Source organism: Megalops cyprinoides, chromosome 8 (assembly GCF_013368585.1).
Source record: "Megalops cyprinoides isolate fMegCyp1 chromosome 8, fMegCyp1.pri, whole genome shotgun sequence".
Classification (NCBI taxonomy): domain Eukaryota; kingdom Metazoa; phylum Chordata; class Actinopteri; order Elopiformes; family Megalopidae; genus Megalops; species Megalops cyprinoides.
In genome coordinates this window covers 25,991,421-26,005,434 of record NC_050590.1, presented here as the reverse complement: position 1 = coordinate 26,005,434, position 14,014 = coordinate 25,991,421, and the positions used below count along the sequence as shown (strand labels likewise).

Genomic DNA, 14,014 nt, shown 5'->3' with positions numbered 1-14,014 from the left:
TTACTAGCTGAACTAAGTACATATTTTTAGTAACTATGGTGCCACTAGGTGGGACGCATCACCTCCGCGCCCCTCCCAGGCTGAGAAATGTCACTGCAGCCCTTCAACCAGGTCAGCTGATCAGACCCAGGACAGGGCCAGGATCTCAAGCCCCAGCTGCAGGTCCTTGGAGAGTGGTGCCATGGAAACTGATCAGACTACACACTGGCACATGCACACCTGAAACCACTGAAGAAGCTCTGATGTCCCAGTTTTAAGAAAATCGGCTGGGAGTTAAAAGGAGGCATTTGGCCTCACTCAGGGATCTTTGTTTCCCTTGTGTCTGGCACTAATATGCGTGTCCTTTGTGTTGCAGAGTCCAGTTGAGGTGTCTGCCCCTTCCTTTCATCAGACACTCTGTTCCTGAAGAAAGCCAGCTGCCTGCTTTGAGCTCCAAAGACCACCACTGGCCACTGTGCACTTTTGATCCCCTTGAACTGTTCCCGAGTTTTATGTTTTAACACTGGTTTTCTTTTTCCTTTTTTTCTGCACAATAAACAACTCTGCTGGGTCTCTACCTTGAATGTCCAGCCTGTGCCACCCAACCGTGATGATGCGGGTGCCACACTACTAAAAGGCTAAAAGGCTGATGATAGCAAGAAGTACAGGACTACTGGAGGTCTTTCAAGGCACAGAAACACTTTAAGGTTTACAATCCTGTTTGTGAAGGTGCTATTTTATATATATATATTTTGTCATTGTTATTGTCAGTAGCTACTTGATCCTCTTGTTTTCCTCTTGATCCCCCTCTCCTTCCCAACAAGGACTTGTGGCTTTAATAAGCATACGCCTACTGTACTTATTGACTAACTATAGTGACCATTTCCAAAATAGGTTTTGCAACTCATATATAGTTTTCTGAAAACTTCATACCTTGTTTTCAATTTACACAGTACAATGGTACAATAGTCTGGCCTTTCAAAAAAAAAAAAAAACAGAAAAGCAGAAACACTACTCTGTATCACCAATAGGTGTCTCTAATGCCATTCCTGCATCTGTAGCTGTTAGAAGTACATTTATTATCAGTGAGAGGAAACAGGAGAAAGTCAAAATTAGAAAATAGATTTTTTTCTTTGAAAATTAAAACAAAGGTTGCATTACCTGGTGTCCCATAAATGCCTAATCTGTCTCTCCCTCTATGTCTCTCCCTCTATGTCTCTCCCTCAATGATATGTTCTGTTGTATGGTAAAGTGAAACTAGTTCACTTGTTTATTGTGTGCCGCTGTATTTGTGAAAAATGTTGTGTTTTGGCATTTTCCCTCTATGCGCATCCTATTTCATATTGGTAAAGATTCTTTAAAGATGTTGAAATGAATATATATATTCCTGCCAAATAAGATCTAGGGAATCCAACAGATTTAGTGAAGCTGTCTGTTTCATCCTTAATAATTGGATTTTATTCCACAGGGTTAACACATTTTCTTTTCACTCCCCATATTCATTTTAAATATTAATGTAATTATATTTTTTAAGAAAATCATTTTAAATGATATCTTTGTTATTCTCACAGTCCCATTTCATTTGCATTTTAGTTTTTCTGTTCATACTGTTATGTGGCTTGTAAAATCATATACTAAATACTTCTGGGTTACCTGCTTTGTGTATCGCCTGTAAGGAAAAACATCCATTATGTGCTGAAAAGAAGTGTACAGTAAGGTAACAAATGGCTATTTATTCCCTATACTATACATCAGTATTATTACAACTAGCAATACAATCAGCCATGTCAGGGGTGATAAAGTCTAGGTCTTGCTCTTGTGTTTGAGGTTTGAGTTGACACCAATGGAGGATAATAGCTTGCAAGGGCTAGCCTGCCTGGTATGTGTAAGGTGGATCATAGTGATTATCATTTAATCATTTTAATTGTTAAACTCCTCCTGGCACTAACATTCATTGAGGTAAGAGCAGTGAGCAGATAATCAAAATACACAATCTACACATTGCTCTAATCTTGCTTGCAAGATTCCAAAAACTTCAAAATGGCCTTTCAGGATATCAAAAATAATTGCTTTAATTTTTCTCTTTGATTAAAGGGGTACAGAGTGAGTATTGAGATGTTATGTGTTATGTGTCCAGTGGGTAATGGGCCAGCTGTACTGTATTTGTATTGGTCTGTTTGTATTGGTCATATGCATCTTAAAGCATAATAGAATGACATATCACTCTCAGCAAGACTGAATACCTATTGTTATACACATTCTAGCTTTTCAGCACAGCACAGCACAGGGTTTGGTTTTAATGTCTGTCACTGGTAATTGCTGAGATGGTGTTTTGCATATCTGCAACTATAATGGCCCAGCATTGTATTGGCTGTGATCTGGCACTTGAGTGAAGCTGAGAACCAGAGTGTAGAGCTGCTTTACATTGTGTGTATCTATAAGCATCTGGAGTGTGAGGGTCACAAGTACAGCACAAAAGAGAGGTGACCCTTGTTCAGATTCTGTGTGAGTGGATGGGACAGGGAGACACGTCCTTTGAAATGTCATAATAATCACATTGCATTATTTTTGCAGAGTACACAAACTCACCCAGCTTAACCACAATGCAAAACACATTAATTATGTGCTACAGCAAATGTTGTCCAGATGATCCTTTTTCCCCTCTAGAATCCTTTACATGTGACTAACTGCTTCCAGTAGACTAACTCCACCTCCACATTACTTCCAAGCTGTGCGTGATCACTCCCAACAATGCATGCTGCGGAATCATTTATTATGAATGGCTCCACAGCAATTGGGGCTGCTGCGGTCTCCTGGCCTAAGATGGTCTCCTTCCTGACAAAGCATCAGCAGGACTGCTTCAACTGCATGATCAATCTAATGTACTAATGTCAACAAAACTAATCTCTGAGGCACAGAATGCACTCATCTCTGACCTACACAACTGAATCAATGAACAATCCAACATTGCCATTTTTCAGTATTTAATTATGGGTCTTCCACTTGTGTTCCAAAACAAAATGGTAGTTTAAGTAAAAATGAACTCCCACTGGAGTCCTCAAGGATATGCTGATTTACTTTAACTATGAAAATTTACTTGACTAACCAACCATATTTTATTGACTTTCCTGATACCCTTCCCTCAAATATTGCTACAAATATGAGATATTAAATGTCTAATTTCTTCTTCTGAATTTGTCTTACTTCACTTCAAAGAGATTTTGTCAGTGCTCCGCCTCCTTAGCTGTTGTGTTTTTGTTTTTCCTTGCCCATGTGCTTTTGTTTTCCTTGTGTTTTAGTCCTGCCCCGCTCCCCGCCCGGTCTCCGCCCGCCTGATTGCCTGCACACCTGCTTCCCATCTCCTCGTCACCCCAGCCCTATATATTCCCCGTTTGTTTCATGTCTTGTTGCTAGTTCGTTACAGCGTATCTTTCCTGTTTCGTCCCCGCCGGTTTTTCCTGCCTGTTCGTTTTTCTGGTTCCCGATTCTGTCTGCACCCGACCTTGGTTTTCTGCCTGCCGTTTTTGCCCTGTTTGCCTGATTGCCTGCTTGCCTGGCTCCTGACTCTGCCTGACTCCACGATCGCCTTCCCCAGAATTGCCCACGGACTGTCTGCCTGGTTTTTGACCCTGCCTGTTTTCGTTTTCGCTACGCTGTTATCTTCCTTATAAAGTCACACGGAACCTGTAACTTACGTGGTCCGCTCCTGAGTCCTCGCCTGAGCCCTGACAGATTTGCATAATCCTAATAGTTTCATTGAGTATATATACAAAACACCCAACCCTTGATATTGTGCATTTGTTTGCTGTCATCAGTCCGGAGAGTTTAGGACATACCATGGCAGGGACTGGTGTGGTCATTAGGAAACAGATTGTATAATCTGATGGGGTAGGTTCAAATCCTGTGTGGGACAGTGCTGTTGTAGTATTGTTCAAGGTACCTTCTGTAAATACTCAGAGTCTTGAATAATATGAATGAATATAAGTTGTCCTGGTCAAGGGGGTGCAGCACTTAAATAACACAGTTCGAGATTAAATGCCAATTAAATGACACATGTATTCCTTCTTTTTCAACATCAAAGGTATTCCATGCACACCAAGCCAACTTCACCTTCACCTTTACCTTTAAAATAAACAGGAGCCATACTTGTGTCTTGCAATGTATTGCTAACTGGTGTACATTGTGTACCATTGACACTGGTGTAACCATGTCACAGTATTCGTGTATGATATCCCCACATTAAGAAAACAAAAGGGAAAGTATTCTTTTATTTGGCTAATTGCTAAATATCAAGAAAAAGAAAAAAACACTAGAACGCTAGAACAGTAAGAAAATGATGGATCTCTGCCTCATCATGTGAACTGTTTGTCTTTAATTATGTAGCAATGTCTCAGTTAAATTGGTGTTCAGGAACATGAGACATGTTTTGAAGTAATTTGATTTCAAGGGTCAATGTTTGAGTGAAAGTCGTAACAACAACCAGAGACTGACATAACATCACTGTAGCCTAGTATGAGTGATTGAAATGTTGGTATACATTTTGAAGTTGTTGGTCTGTCATCACCTTTTTGCCATAATTTTTCAGATTAGGTCCATTTTTGAAACTGGCATGCTTTAATTTGAGCCACGGACATACCAGAAGTAGAACAGCTTGCTTTGATCACCATGTACAGTACTGTAATCTTTTTAATTAAATATGTTTTCACTTGAAAGCAGATGCTTCACCCATAACATTCAAAACACAGAGTGAAACATAAAGACAATGAAAGATATATCCCTGTCGACTATCTTAAGTAGTGATGTTGTATGTACATAGAACCAATAATCAATGGGCGCCAGACAGGTAAATATGTGTACTGATGCCAGAGCAAGGTAAAAGCAAACAGACCACTGAAATTGAAGAGGTGTGTGTGTCTGTGTGTGTGTGTGTGAGTGAGAGAGAGAGAGAGAGAGAGAGGCAGATACACAGACAGAGTGATAGGAACCTTGTGCCAGTTACCAACATGTATATGTTACTTATAAATTTTAATATGCTAGTTGTTTCATTCCAGATTTTACTGCAGATTTACTGCATAGATGCAGATACATTCATGCATCTGTACTTGCCCACATCATGATGTTATACATTTGTTTATCCTACAATGTGTAATCAGCTATAGCTAATTATTATCAATCTCATTATTCTGTATTATTTTTGCAAGGGAGGAAATCCATACAACAAGATTTTGTACACAGGAGAGAGAGAAAGGATTAAGAGAACATTTCCTTGGAGAAATGTGATTTTATTACCGTTGTTTACAAAGGGCACTGCATTCCTGGGAGAGTTAGAGAGGGAAAATTTAGAGAAGAAGATATAAGAGATGGTGAAGGATAAGTAAAGTATAATGAATATTGGAGCTTTTGATGTTATTTTTCAATGCACTCGGTGGAAACATTTCTTGAATATTAATCCCCTTAATAGTCAATACCGTTAAGACTAAGGGTATTGCTAGTATCTGGTTATTTGTTATTAAGATTAGATGCAAATGTAGCAGTAACAGAAATTACAACGATGATGTGACTCGTAAGAGAGGTAGTAAGGTCTTTTCACCTACCCACTCGAAACCTTTGGGTACCTCTGGAATGGGAATAGCCTTATTCGTCGATAGGGGAAGACTTGTTCATGCAATACAAGTATTTAGCACGAAATAGCCCCTCCAATAGCACGAAAAATAATACCAATCCAAAATCATCAATGTAATCTGATCTTTTCACTGGAGAAATGTCCACACGACTCACATGCCGATTATTTCTCAAAAACAAGGCGCGGGCGGATCCTATATTTCAGAGAATTGGACTGTTCCAACGAGCTAAATTCTTCACCGGTGTGCTGTTCTTAGTCGCTCAGTTCTCAAGGCAGAGTAGGTGGTGAGCAAGTTTAGACTTCTTCGAAGCACACAATCATTGTTTCTTTTGAGGAAATTATATACTTCTAATTACCGCATGAAATGGATGTTTTTGCGGCAGTTATACTAGTTGTGTTTGTTACGAAACCAGGTAAGATTTATGCAGCCAAATCCAGTGTTGCTATTGCCTGTATGTATTAAATTAAGTGATATACAAAAGACAAGTTGTTTTGTGCATGTCAGGGCTGCCACCCTGCAGTAAAATCGTTGTGTCGTTACGCACCTGTCGGTGCAGTCCGTAGATTTGTATTTTCACTCTGTATACTGTTTCAGTCGATTAGATGTTTTAATTTTTGTGAAATATTTGCAAAACTTAGTTTGTACAGCCATTTTATTTTCCTGAAAGAACAAAAAAGCAATTACTTTCGATTTAAAGTTTACATTTGCGCGCATTTATACCATTTTTACACTATTAATAGTGGCGTGAAATGTCAATTTTCAAGCAGCATCTTTTCATAAGCGCGTGCATTGAGAAGCTTTGAGTTCTTTCAGCTGTTTGAGACAAACTGCACTGGCTAATGAACACAAACAAAACAACGTAAAGGGCTGAACTGGCGAGCTACGTGGGTTGAACGCCTACAAATAATTAGCCCTGTAATGTTGCTCCAAATACTGTGCATCATTGTACAGCTTCAACAGCTCTATTACCCGGAAATTCATTTCAAGTCCTAATGTCAGTTAAATGAAATTGCTCATATTTAAACATTCCGAAGATTGACTGGCCCGAAGGTTTTCATCTGTATTGACTGTAGAAAGTACGCGAGGACTACTTAGTCATAGGCACCATTAAGTACTGCCTGCTCATGTGAGGACACACTCATGGAGTGACACTGGAACACGCGAAACTTTAGTCCGAGTCTTGTAACGTTAGGTAATTTGAATCTAGCTATGAAGTCCGATATGTATTTTGTTTAAAAATGTTGCAACAGCGCACCACGAAATATTTGTCATGCATATATTTGTGTCACAATGGAGTAATTTTTCCTCTGTAGTTGTAGGTTTTGGGATGGACCCCAATTTACAAATTGATATCATCCACGAGCTGGACTTGGCTAATACAACTTTTGGAATAACCCAAGTGTCAGGCCTCCACAACAGCAGCAAAGCCTTCCTATTTCGAGGTAAAGGGGTTGTGTGTGTGTGAGAGTGAGAGTGAGAGTGAGTGAGAGAGAGAGAGAGAGAGAAAGAATGAAGTTTTGTGCTGTTGTAATAGACCTGAAAATAAACTCATGGACTAGAGCAATGCTTGTAACAAGGATACACTATGGAGTTTTTTTTGGTTGTTTTGCACTTTTTTAATTAAAGGGAAGCATTGTATGTAGTGCACATTAGGCTCACTCTGACTTGTCAGAGTAGACTGTGATGTACATTGAGGATAATTTATTTTGTGTTACACTGCACTTGAAAACATGAAAGATGTGCTACTGAACCACCATCAGATATTTGCTGGTTTTGAGAGAGCTTGAGGAAGTAAGGATGTATTGCAAACATGGAATGAGAAGGCAGTTGAATTATACAAAGGATGGACAGTTTGTCTTTGCGCACTAAGGGGTCTGCTGAATTCATTCCATAGTAATGAACTGAGTAAACCAAGTTCAATTTGCTTGCTAACCCTAAAACCTGTAGCATTGAAGACTTAAGACTGTCAAACTAAACATTGCAAATGATTTTACATTTTTTGCATGGGTTTTTTTGTGGTTGTGTATAACATTTGGCTGGAAAGTCCACATTTACAGTTAAGGTGATTATAAAAGATACTGATGCCAGTATATTAATGAGGTGAAACTTTTGGTGTCAAACCTAGCAACTGGAAATTCTGCAGCCTTATAATTATAATAAGTAGTAACTTATTACAAGGCATAAAAGGCATTTTATTACAAGAGGATTGAAACAATGTCTCAAAACTGTCTCCTGAGCTTGTCAGAATATATCTTATGGCATCAAAAGTATGATTAATCAAATCATATTTAGTACAAAACTTATGTAGACAACGTCTTTGCTTGCTCAAACTCTGACCCCTCCTAATCCTAATACTGTGGCAAAAGATAGTAGTTGTGTAATGGAAGATGAAAGCCTGGTGGCACTTAAAGTGGCAAAAGCTTAGTGGTAAACATCCTGTGGTGATACAAACTTGAGGTGGTAAATTGGCAGAAATAGTTCAAGGTTTTCCACCTTATGTTGATGCCAGTGTATCCCAAAATTCCACTGTATCTCAAGCATAGCATTAATGATTTATCTCTGTGACTACTTGCCTAATTCTGTTGATGGCACATTTTGTAAATTGCTCTTAATAAGGGTGTCTGCCAAATGCATATAAGTCAGTGTTAATGTGAGTAAATGTTTCCTCCTGAGAAAAGTGTACAAGCCTTGGTCGTCGACCAGTTATTCCAGAAATCAGTCATTTTTAACACTTCATTTTCCATTTCGGCTGTGACCTAGCAAAATCAGCTTAAAATCAGTATAGACTCAATTTTAACTGTACCATCTTGTGTAATATCGCATTCAGCTTGAAATAACTTGTTCTTTACAGGGCCATACCTGAGAGTTTGCCAGAAAGATGACTGACAGTCCCCCTCCTTCAGTCCCACCCTTTACTTGTGAGGATAGGTATGGGGATCCTTCAGAGTAGGTGTTACTGAAAATGCATATCAGGATCTTTTGTATTATAGTGTGTGCTTGGTTGATTTTTTGCTAGGTCAAAGGAATATTTAAAATTATGAATAGCTTTCTGAACTCATTTCCAAAAAATCCTCTTGAGCTGACATGGATCAGCAACCAGCTTCATACACTGATTGTGGTCACTAGACCTTTATCAGAGATTGACATCTTACATAATTACAGTATGGAAGTACACTGAATGCAGTCTTCCTATACACTCATGCAGCCGAAGTTATTTTTCCACCCTGCCACCCACAATGCTGCACAGGAGAGGGAGAATGGGCACATCCTCCGATTGATGTCATCTGAGCAACTCATAGGTACCTGATGAGCAGAGCCAGCCCTGACCAATTTGGTGCCCTTGGCAAGATTTTAGCTGGTTCCTCTTGCATTGCAGCCAATTCCACCACCACGGTTAATTGTGGTTTTAAGCCATTCTTTATGGTCAGAACATGACAAACACTTGCCAAACAGCAGAACATTTCACAAATCTGAGGCAGAACATTCAAAGGAATTATGATAATCTTTTTTCAACACCAAAATATGCATGAGTAAAATTAAGTAAAATCCGTGTTCAGTCCTTTTTCCTAAGCAAAATAAATATCTTAATAGAAAAATTAAGTGCTGCAGTGTGATACAGCACACATGTAAGATGGCTCAGACTGCAAAGTTTAAAAGTGTTTCAAAGGATAATGTCAATAAATAAAACAATAAACAGACAAATAAATCTTAATTCTGGTCAGCATGCCAAACCCTTTGTACAGACGGTTTGAAACGTTTTGTAACTGTATTAGCTGACAATGTAAACAAAATAAATAGACAAAAAAAAAATCTCAACTGTGGTCAGTATCTTCTGTACAAGTTTTAAACAAGCAAAGCCATTACCCTACAGGTTACAGGCAAGAAAGACAAGTCTGTCTACAGTTTCAGGTTTTAAAGCTGCCCTGTGACAGCTGATGAGCTTCTTGAATCCCTCATTTTCGACAGTGCTAATGGGAAGTATGTCTTTTGCGATGCAATTGCATTTGTCGCAAGGTACGGTACTGGAAAATGCGAATACAATCGTTTGCTGCTAGGTAGTCGCACTGGGTACTGGCCTGGTGTTTGTCGAAGCTCCACTAACAACACATGTTTGGGACTGTAATTTCTTTTTTTGCATGTTCTAACGGGTGATATTGTTTCAAATGATGAAACAGGTTTGTGGTGTTGCCTGTCTTTGATGGCACGCGTCTTCGGCACAGTTTGCAGTGCACGCTGCTCTGATTTTTGTCGGATTGTAAATAGCCAACATGTATTCAAACTACTGGAGCTGAGTGACCTTTCTTGTCGACAATGTCTTCGTACTTTGAGCTGGTCATGGACACTGCTTTTTGTTCGGTGTCGCTCATTTCGCTTATTTTGCTTATTCCGCTCCAACAACAAGCCTGTCAGCTGCTGTGTCTGTAAACAATACCACATGCTGGCTTGAATTTATACCTCTCACCGTGCAACCTAACTTGCGCAATGCATATCTCTATTCCTGCGACATGACTGGCAGTTCGTGATTCATTTCTGTGGATGATAGCTAAGCATGGAAATTAATTATATCGCACATTTGTTATATTTCTATCAAGGAATATTATATCGCGATAATTATCATTTTAGTGCCCAGCTCTACGTTATAAACTATTAATTACAAAAGGGCATGGAAAAGGAAAAGCATTTTAATTGACTATTACAAGCAGGGCTAATGTTGGCCAACTAGACTAAGATGTCAATAAAAATGTACCCTATGCCTGGTTTCTTGAGGCAGACAGTCAATGGTTCGTGCAGCACTCTTAAAAGAAAAAGTGTATTTCTCAGTTATGAATAGTCTTTCCAACTTTCCCTAATGAATTTAAGGTGGGAGTAACTGATAACTCTAGCTATTTATTAAATTAGCTAATGTTACTATTGTCCAAAGTAAGCTAGTAACACTTTGCTGCAATGATAACTGCTATGCAATGGATAAACTATTCATTCATTACATTACCTGTCTCCTTCTTGTTTTTCCTCCTCCTGTTTGTCTTCCCTGGGTACCAGAGGGCTTTGAGGGGTTTGGTCTTTTTGACATGATATATGTATATGAATTATTTGACATTTTATAGTATATACATGATTTGGACATGAAGAACACAACATGCTGTGTGTGTTAATGTACATTTCATATGATAAAATAAGAGGCACTGGCATCTAAAGGCTAACTGATTTTTAATTGGCACTGTTACGCTTCTTGAATTCAGCGTGTCAGTATCTGAAACTGTGTAGCCTCATGGAGACATTTTCATACCTTTTTGGTTCTCTACCCTTTCTTGTTCACACTCTTAACATTAATAAGAATCAGTATAAAACCATAAACTGTCACAACAATAGATTGCTTTTCTTTTTTGTTATATATGATCTGACATTCAGAAATTCTCTGCTTAAATGTTGCATCATTGTCATGGCGACGTTTATGGCTGGAGATAGTGTTGCACAAGTTTAGAGAACACCAAAGAATTTGACACTTTCTAAATCGCGACAGATTTCTACAACTCGTGTCTATGCGTGAATGCCCAATGTGTGTTTCATTTGAATTAATTTGAATGAGTTATGGGTTTGTTGGATCTCATAATGCTACCATGGATGGCTTTCTTCAAAAGAAGCAGACTTGTACTCCCCAGCAAGCAGCTGCCCTCACTGAATTAGTCCTAGTAACCATTCATTAAAAGACGTATTTTTGAATGAAGTTCTCATCTTTATTATCTTTGTTTTAGGCATATGCTATATAGGAATGCTATATAGGATATATAGGAAAACTACAACCCCAATGAACCACCACAATGAGAATAAATTTCTGCCATGAATAAGTATCTTGCTAAAGAAAATACTCCAATAGTCTTTTTTCACATCTCCCAGGACTAATATATTCCTGTTGTGCTGTCTGTTTCACTGCAGGTTTGAAACAGGTTTGTGGAATTAGCCTACTGATGTTAATCGTATCACGTTTCACAGTCAGTGTCACTCACTACTTCGGATAACTCGCCCATCCCCCACAATCTGGTAAATCTATCTAAGGGGGGGGGGGGGGGGGGGGGCGAATAGGTTATGTAGTTACGTTGTTGTGGGCTTTTTTGTAATATTTTGAAATAATAGTATTAAAATGGTATTAGTAAAAGTCCCTACCAGTTGCCTATATCACCTATGCCAAGGGCCGGCTCTGCTGATGAGTCCCTAGAGTTTGTTATTGAGTCGTTCAAGGACGGGATCTAGGCTGACGTAACCCACCCTCCCCGGTTTTATGGAGCCAGTATTGTTCTGTTGCTGTGGAGAGCAGTCATTGTTAATTGTTGAGCCCAGACTTAGATCTGTGATGTCTATAGCCATCAGACTCATAACGAGTACCTTAGCCCCCAAGCCACCCACGAGCCGCCTGTGCAGTGTTTGATTAGCGCATGGATGTTTTTTCAATAGTTTTCAATCATGCAGTACAGCACTGCAACTGACATGCATGCATCGGAATTCTACATTTGAATTCAACACTTAATATATGTGATTGGATGCTATTTTATAATTCAGGTTAATTCTAATATTAATGTATTAATGTTTCCATCTTTAGATGGCAGTCAGTCACCCTATGCCTCTGGCCAAAAACAAGATTGCTCTTAAAGTAGAGGCCCAGTTATTTAACTTTGTGTGAAATGGTGGAATAGGCAATGCCGTTTCCACCACTCCAGGTAGGAGTCTTTCATGGAAAGACTCCTACCTTGAGCTGTCTGCCTTTAAGTATAGTGATGTCAAAGAGCAGCACTGTTACCAGTGCTGTCATCATTTATTTTTTTTGTCCTGAAATGGGCAACTGTTGTCCTTTTTCTGGGAAAAGAGGAAGCCAGGTTAGTGTCTGAAAGCCTATGGCTGTATCTGAAACTGTGCTGTGCTACAAATTTTATTTACATATATACATTTAGGAATGACTTCACACACTGAGATTAACTTGTGACAATCGTAGAGTTGTGACTGCAGTGGTTTTGTAACTGTAAGTGGTTCAGTGCTTTCAGCGTCTTCATTGTGGTTGTTCTACATTGTAAGCCTTTATCTTGTTATCCAGTACCACTAATTTCTCTAAGGCATAGATGCTTGCTGTTCATTTATTTTTCATTTAGGATCACTTCCTCTCCCAACAATGACACACATTCTGCAAAAAAATGACATCCATTTATCTACCTAACTAAAAGAAGTATTCGGTATTTATGCCTCCAGCTATAAAGACAGTACAATGAAAAAAACATCATAATTTACAGTGCCAGACACAGTACTCTATTGGGAAAGTGTAACTTTTCAGCCATTGTTCTTCCTCCTATACTCTGTAGAAAGGTATATAAACTTCCCTTTCTCCTTGACTTTTGTATCAGTATATTGCAATATTGTGTTGCTGTTCATGCTGTGGAACATTCACAAATACTATGCCGTTGCCAATATGCACTGTACCTTACACAGCAAATCTGCATGACCTATATTTTTAATATTACTTTTTTCATGTTAAGAATTGTAGAAGGTATTGCTTTCTACAGTGAGGGATACCTCAGAGTGCTCAGGTGCACCAGGTTGATGACCCTCATCATTCTCAGCTGCCCTTTCATTCAGCTGACATTTGCCATTGGTTCAGCTGCCTGCCTTATGTATTGCTTGTGAAGAGTGCAAAGGGGTAGGACCTGAATTCAGACTTATCCCACTATTGTCAGTTTCTTTAGACCATCCATTCACTGTGCTGAAGATGATTAGTCCCTACACCTCCTCTCGTTACTCTTTGGCACTAGTCACTAGCATGTGGTATAATGGCAAATATATATGAACCTTTTTTTTCTTCACATACTTAACAGTGCATCTTGTTAGCCTTTTCAAAGTGGTCAGGGAATGACTTCACATTTAGTCTCAACTAGATTTTCATCTTTTAAATTCCTTGTGGAAATGGTGCACTGCATTACACGCTGTGAAAATGTGATTATAAAAGGTGCCATCCCAAATGAAAGTTAATTGATTGTGTCAAACACTGACACATTTCTGCTAGCCACTGTGGGAAATCTTCAATTAACACAGCAGAAAGGCAAGACAATGCAGACTCAAACCAGTACATTCTCCAGAAAACATCCCTTGCAGGTTTTTGGTGAACTGAGCCCAGTTGAAAACAAAATGCAATGTGAAAAGAATTTTCCTCTACGTGCAGTAGCAAGTGGAATACAAAATAGACTGAGCAAAATCATTTATTTTTCTCGTCTTAATGAAGTAAACCCAAACTTACAAAAATGTAAGCATGTTTGAAAGTACACTAGCTTTAAATCACAAGTGACTTGGTGTGAAAGTGCCCACATTCATCTCATACACATAAATTATAAATTTCTCATAAATCTCATAAATTTGAAAAGAGGATGGGCTCA

The 14,014-nt window shown here is 38.9% G+C and overlaps 1 protein-coding gene across 1 annotated transcript in view; it reads left to right on the top strand.

Annotated features, from left to right (window-relative positions):
- The first annotated feature begins 5,871 nt into the window (after positions 1-5,871).
- LOC118781819 (protein kinase C-binding protein NELL1-like) overlaps positions 5,872-14,014 on the top strand; it is a 172,543-nt gene continuing 164,400 nt past the window's right edge. Inside the window, exons 1-2 of the mRNA XM_036534911.1 lie at positions 5,872-6,015; positions 6,917-7,045. Coding sequence (XP_036390804.1) covers positions 5,967-6,015; positions 6,917-7,045 — 178 coding nt within the window. The 5' untranslated portion in view covers positions 5,872-5,966. The remainder of the gene's footprint in view (positions 6,016-6,916; positions 7,046-14,014) is intronic.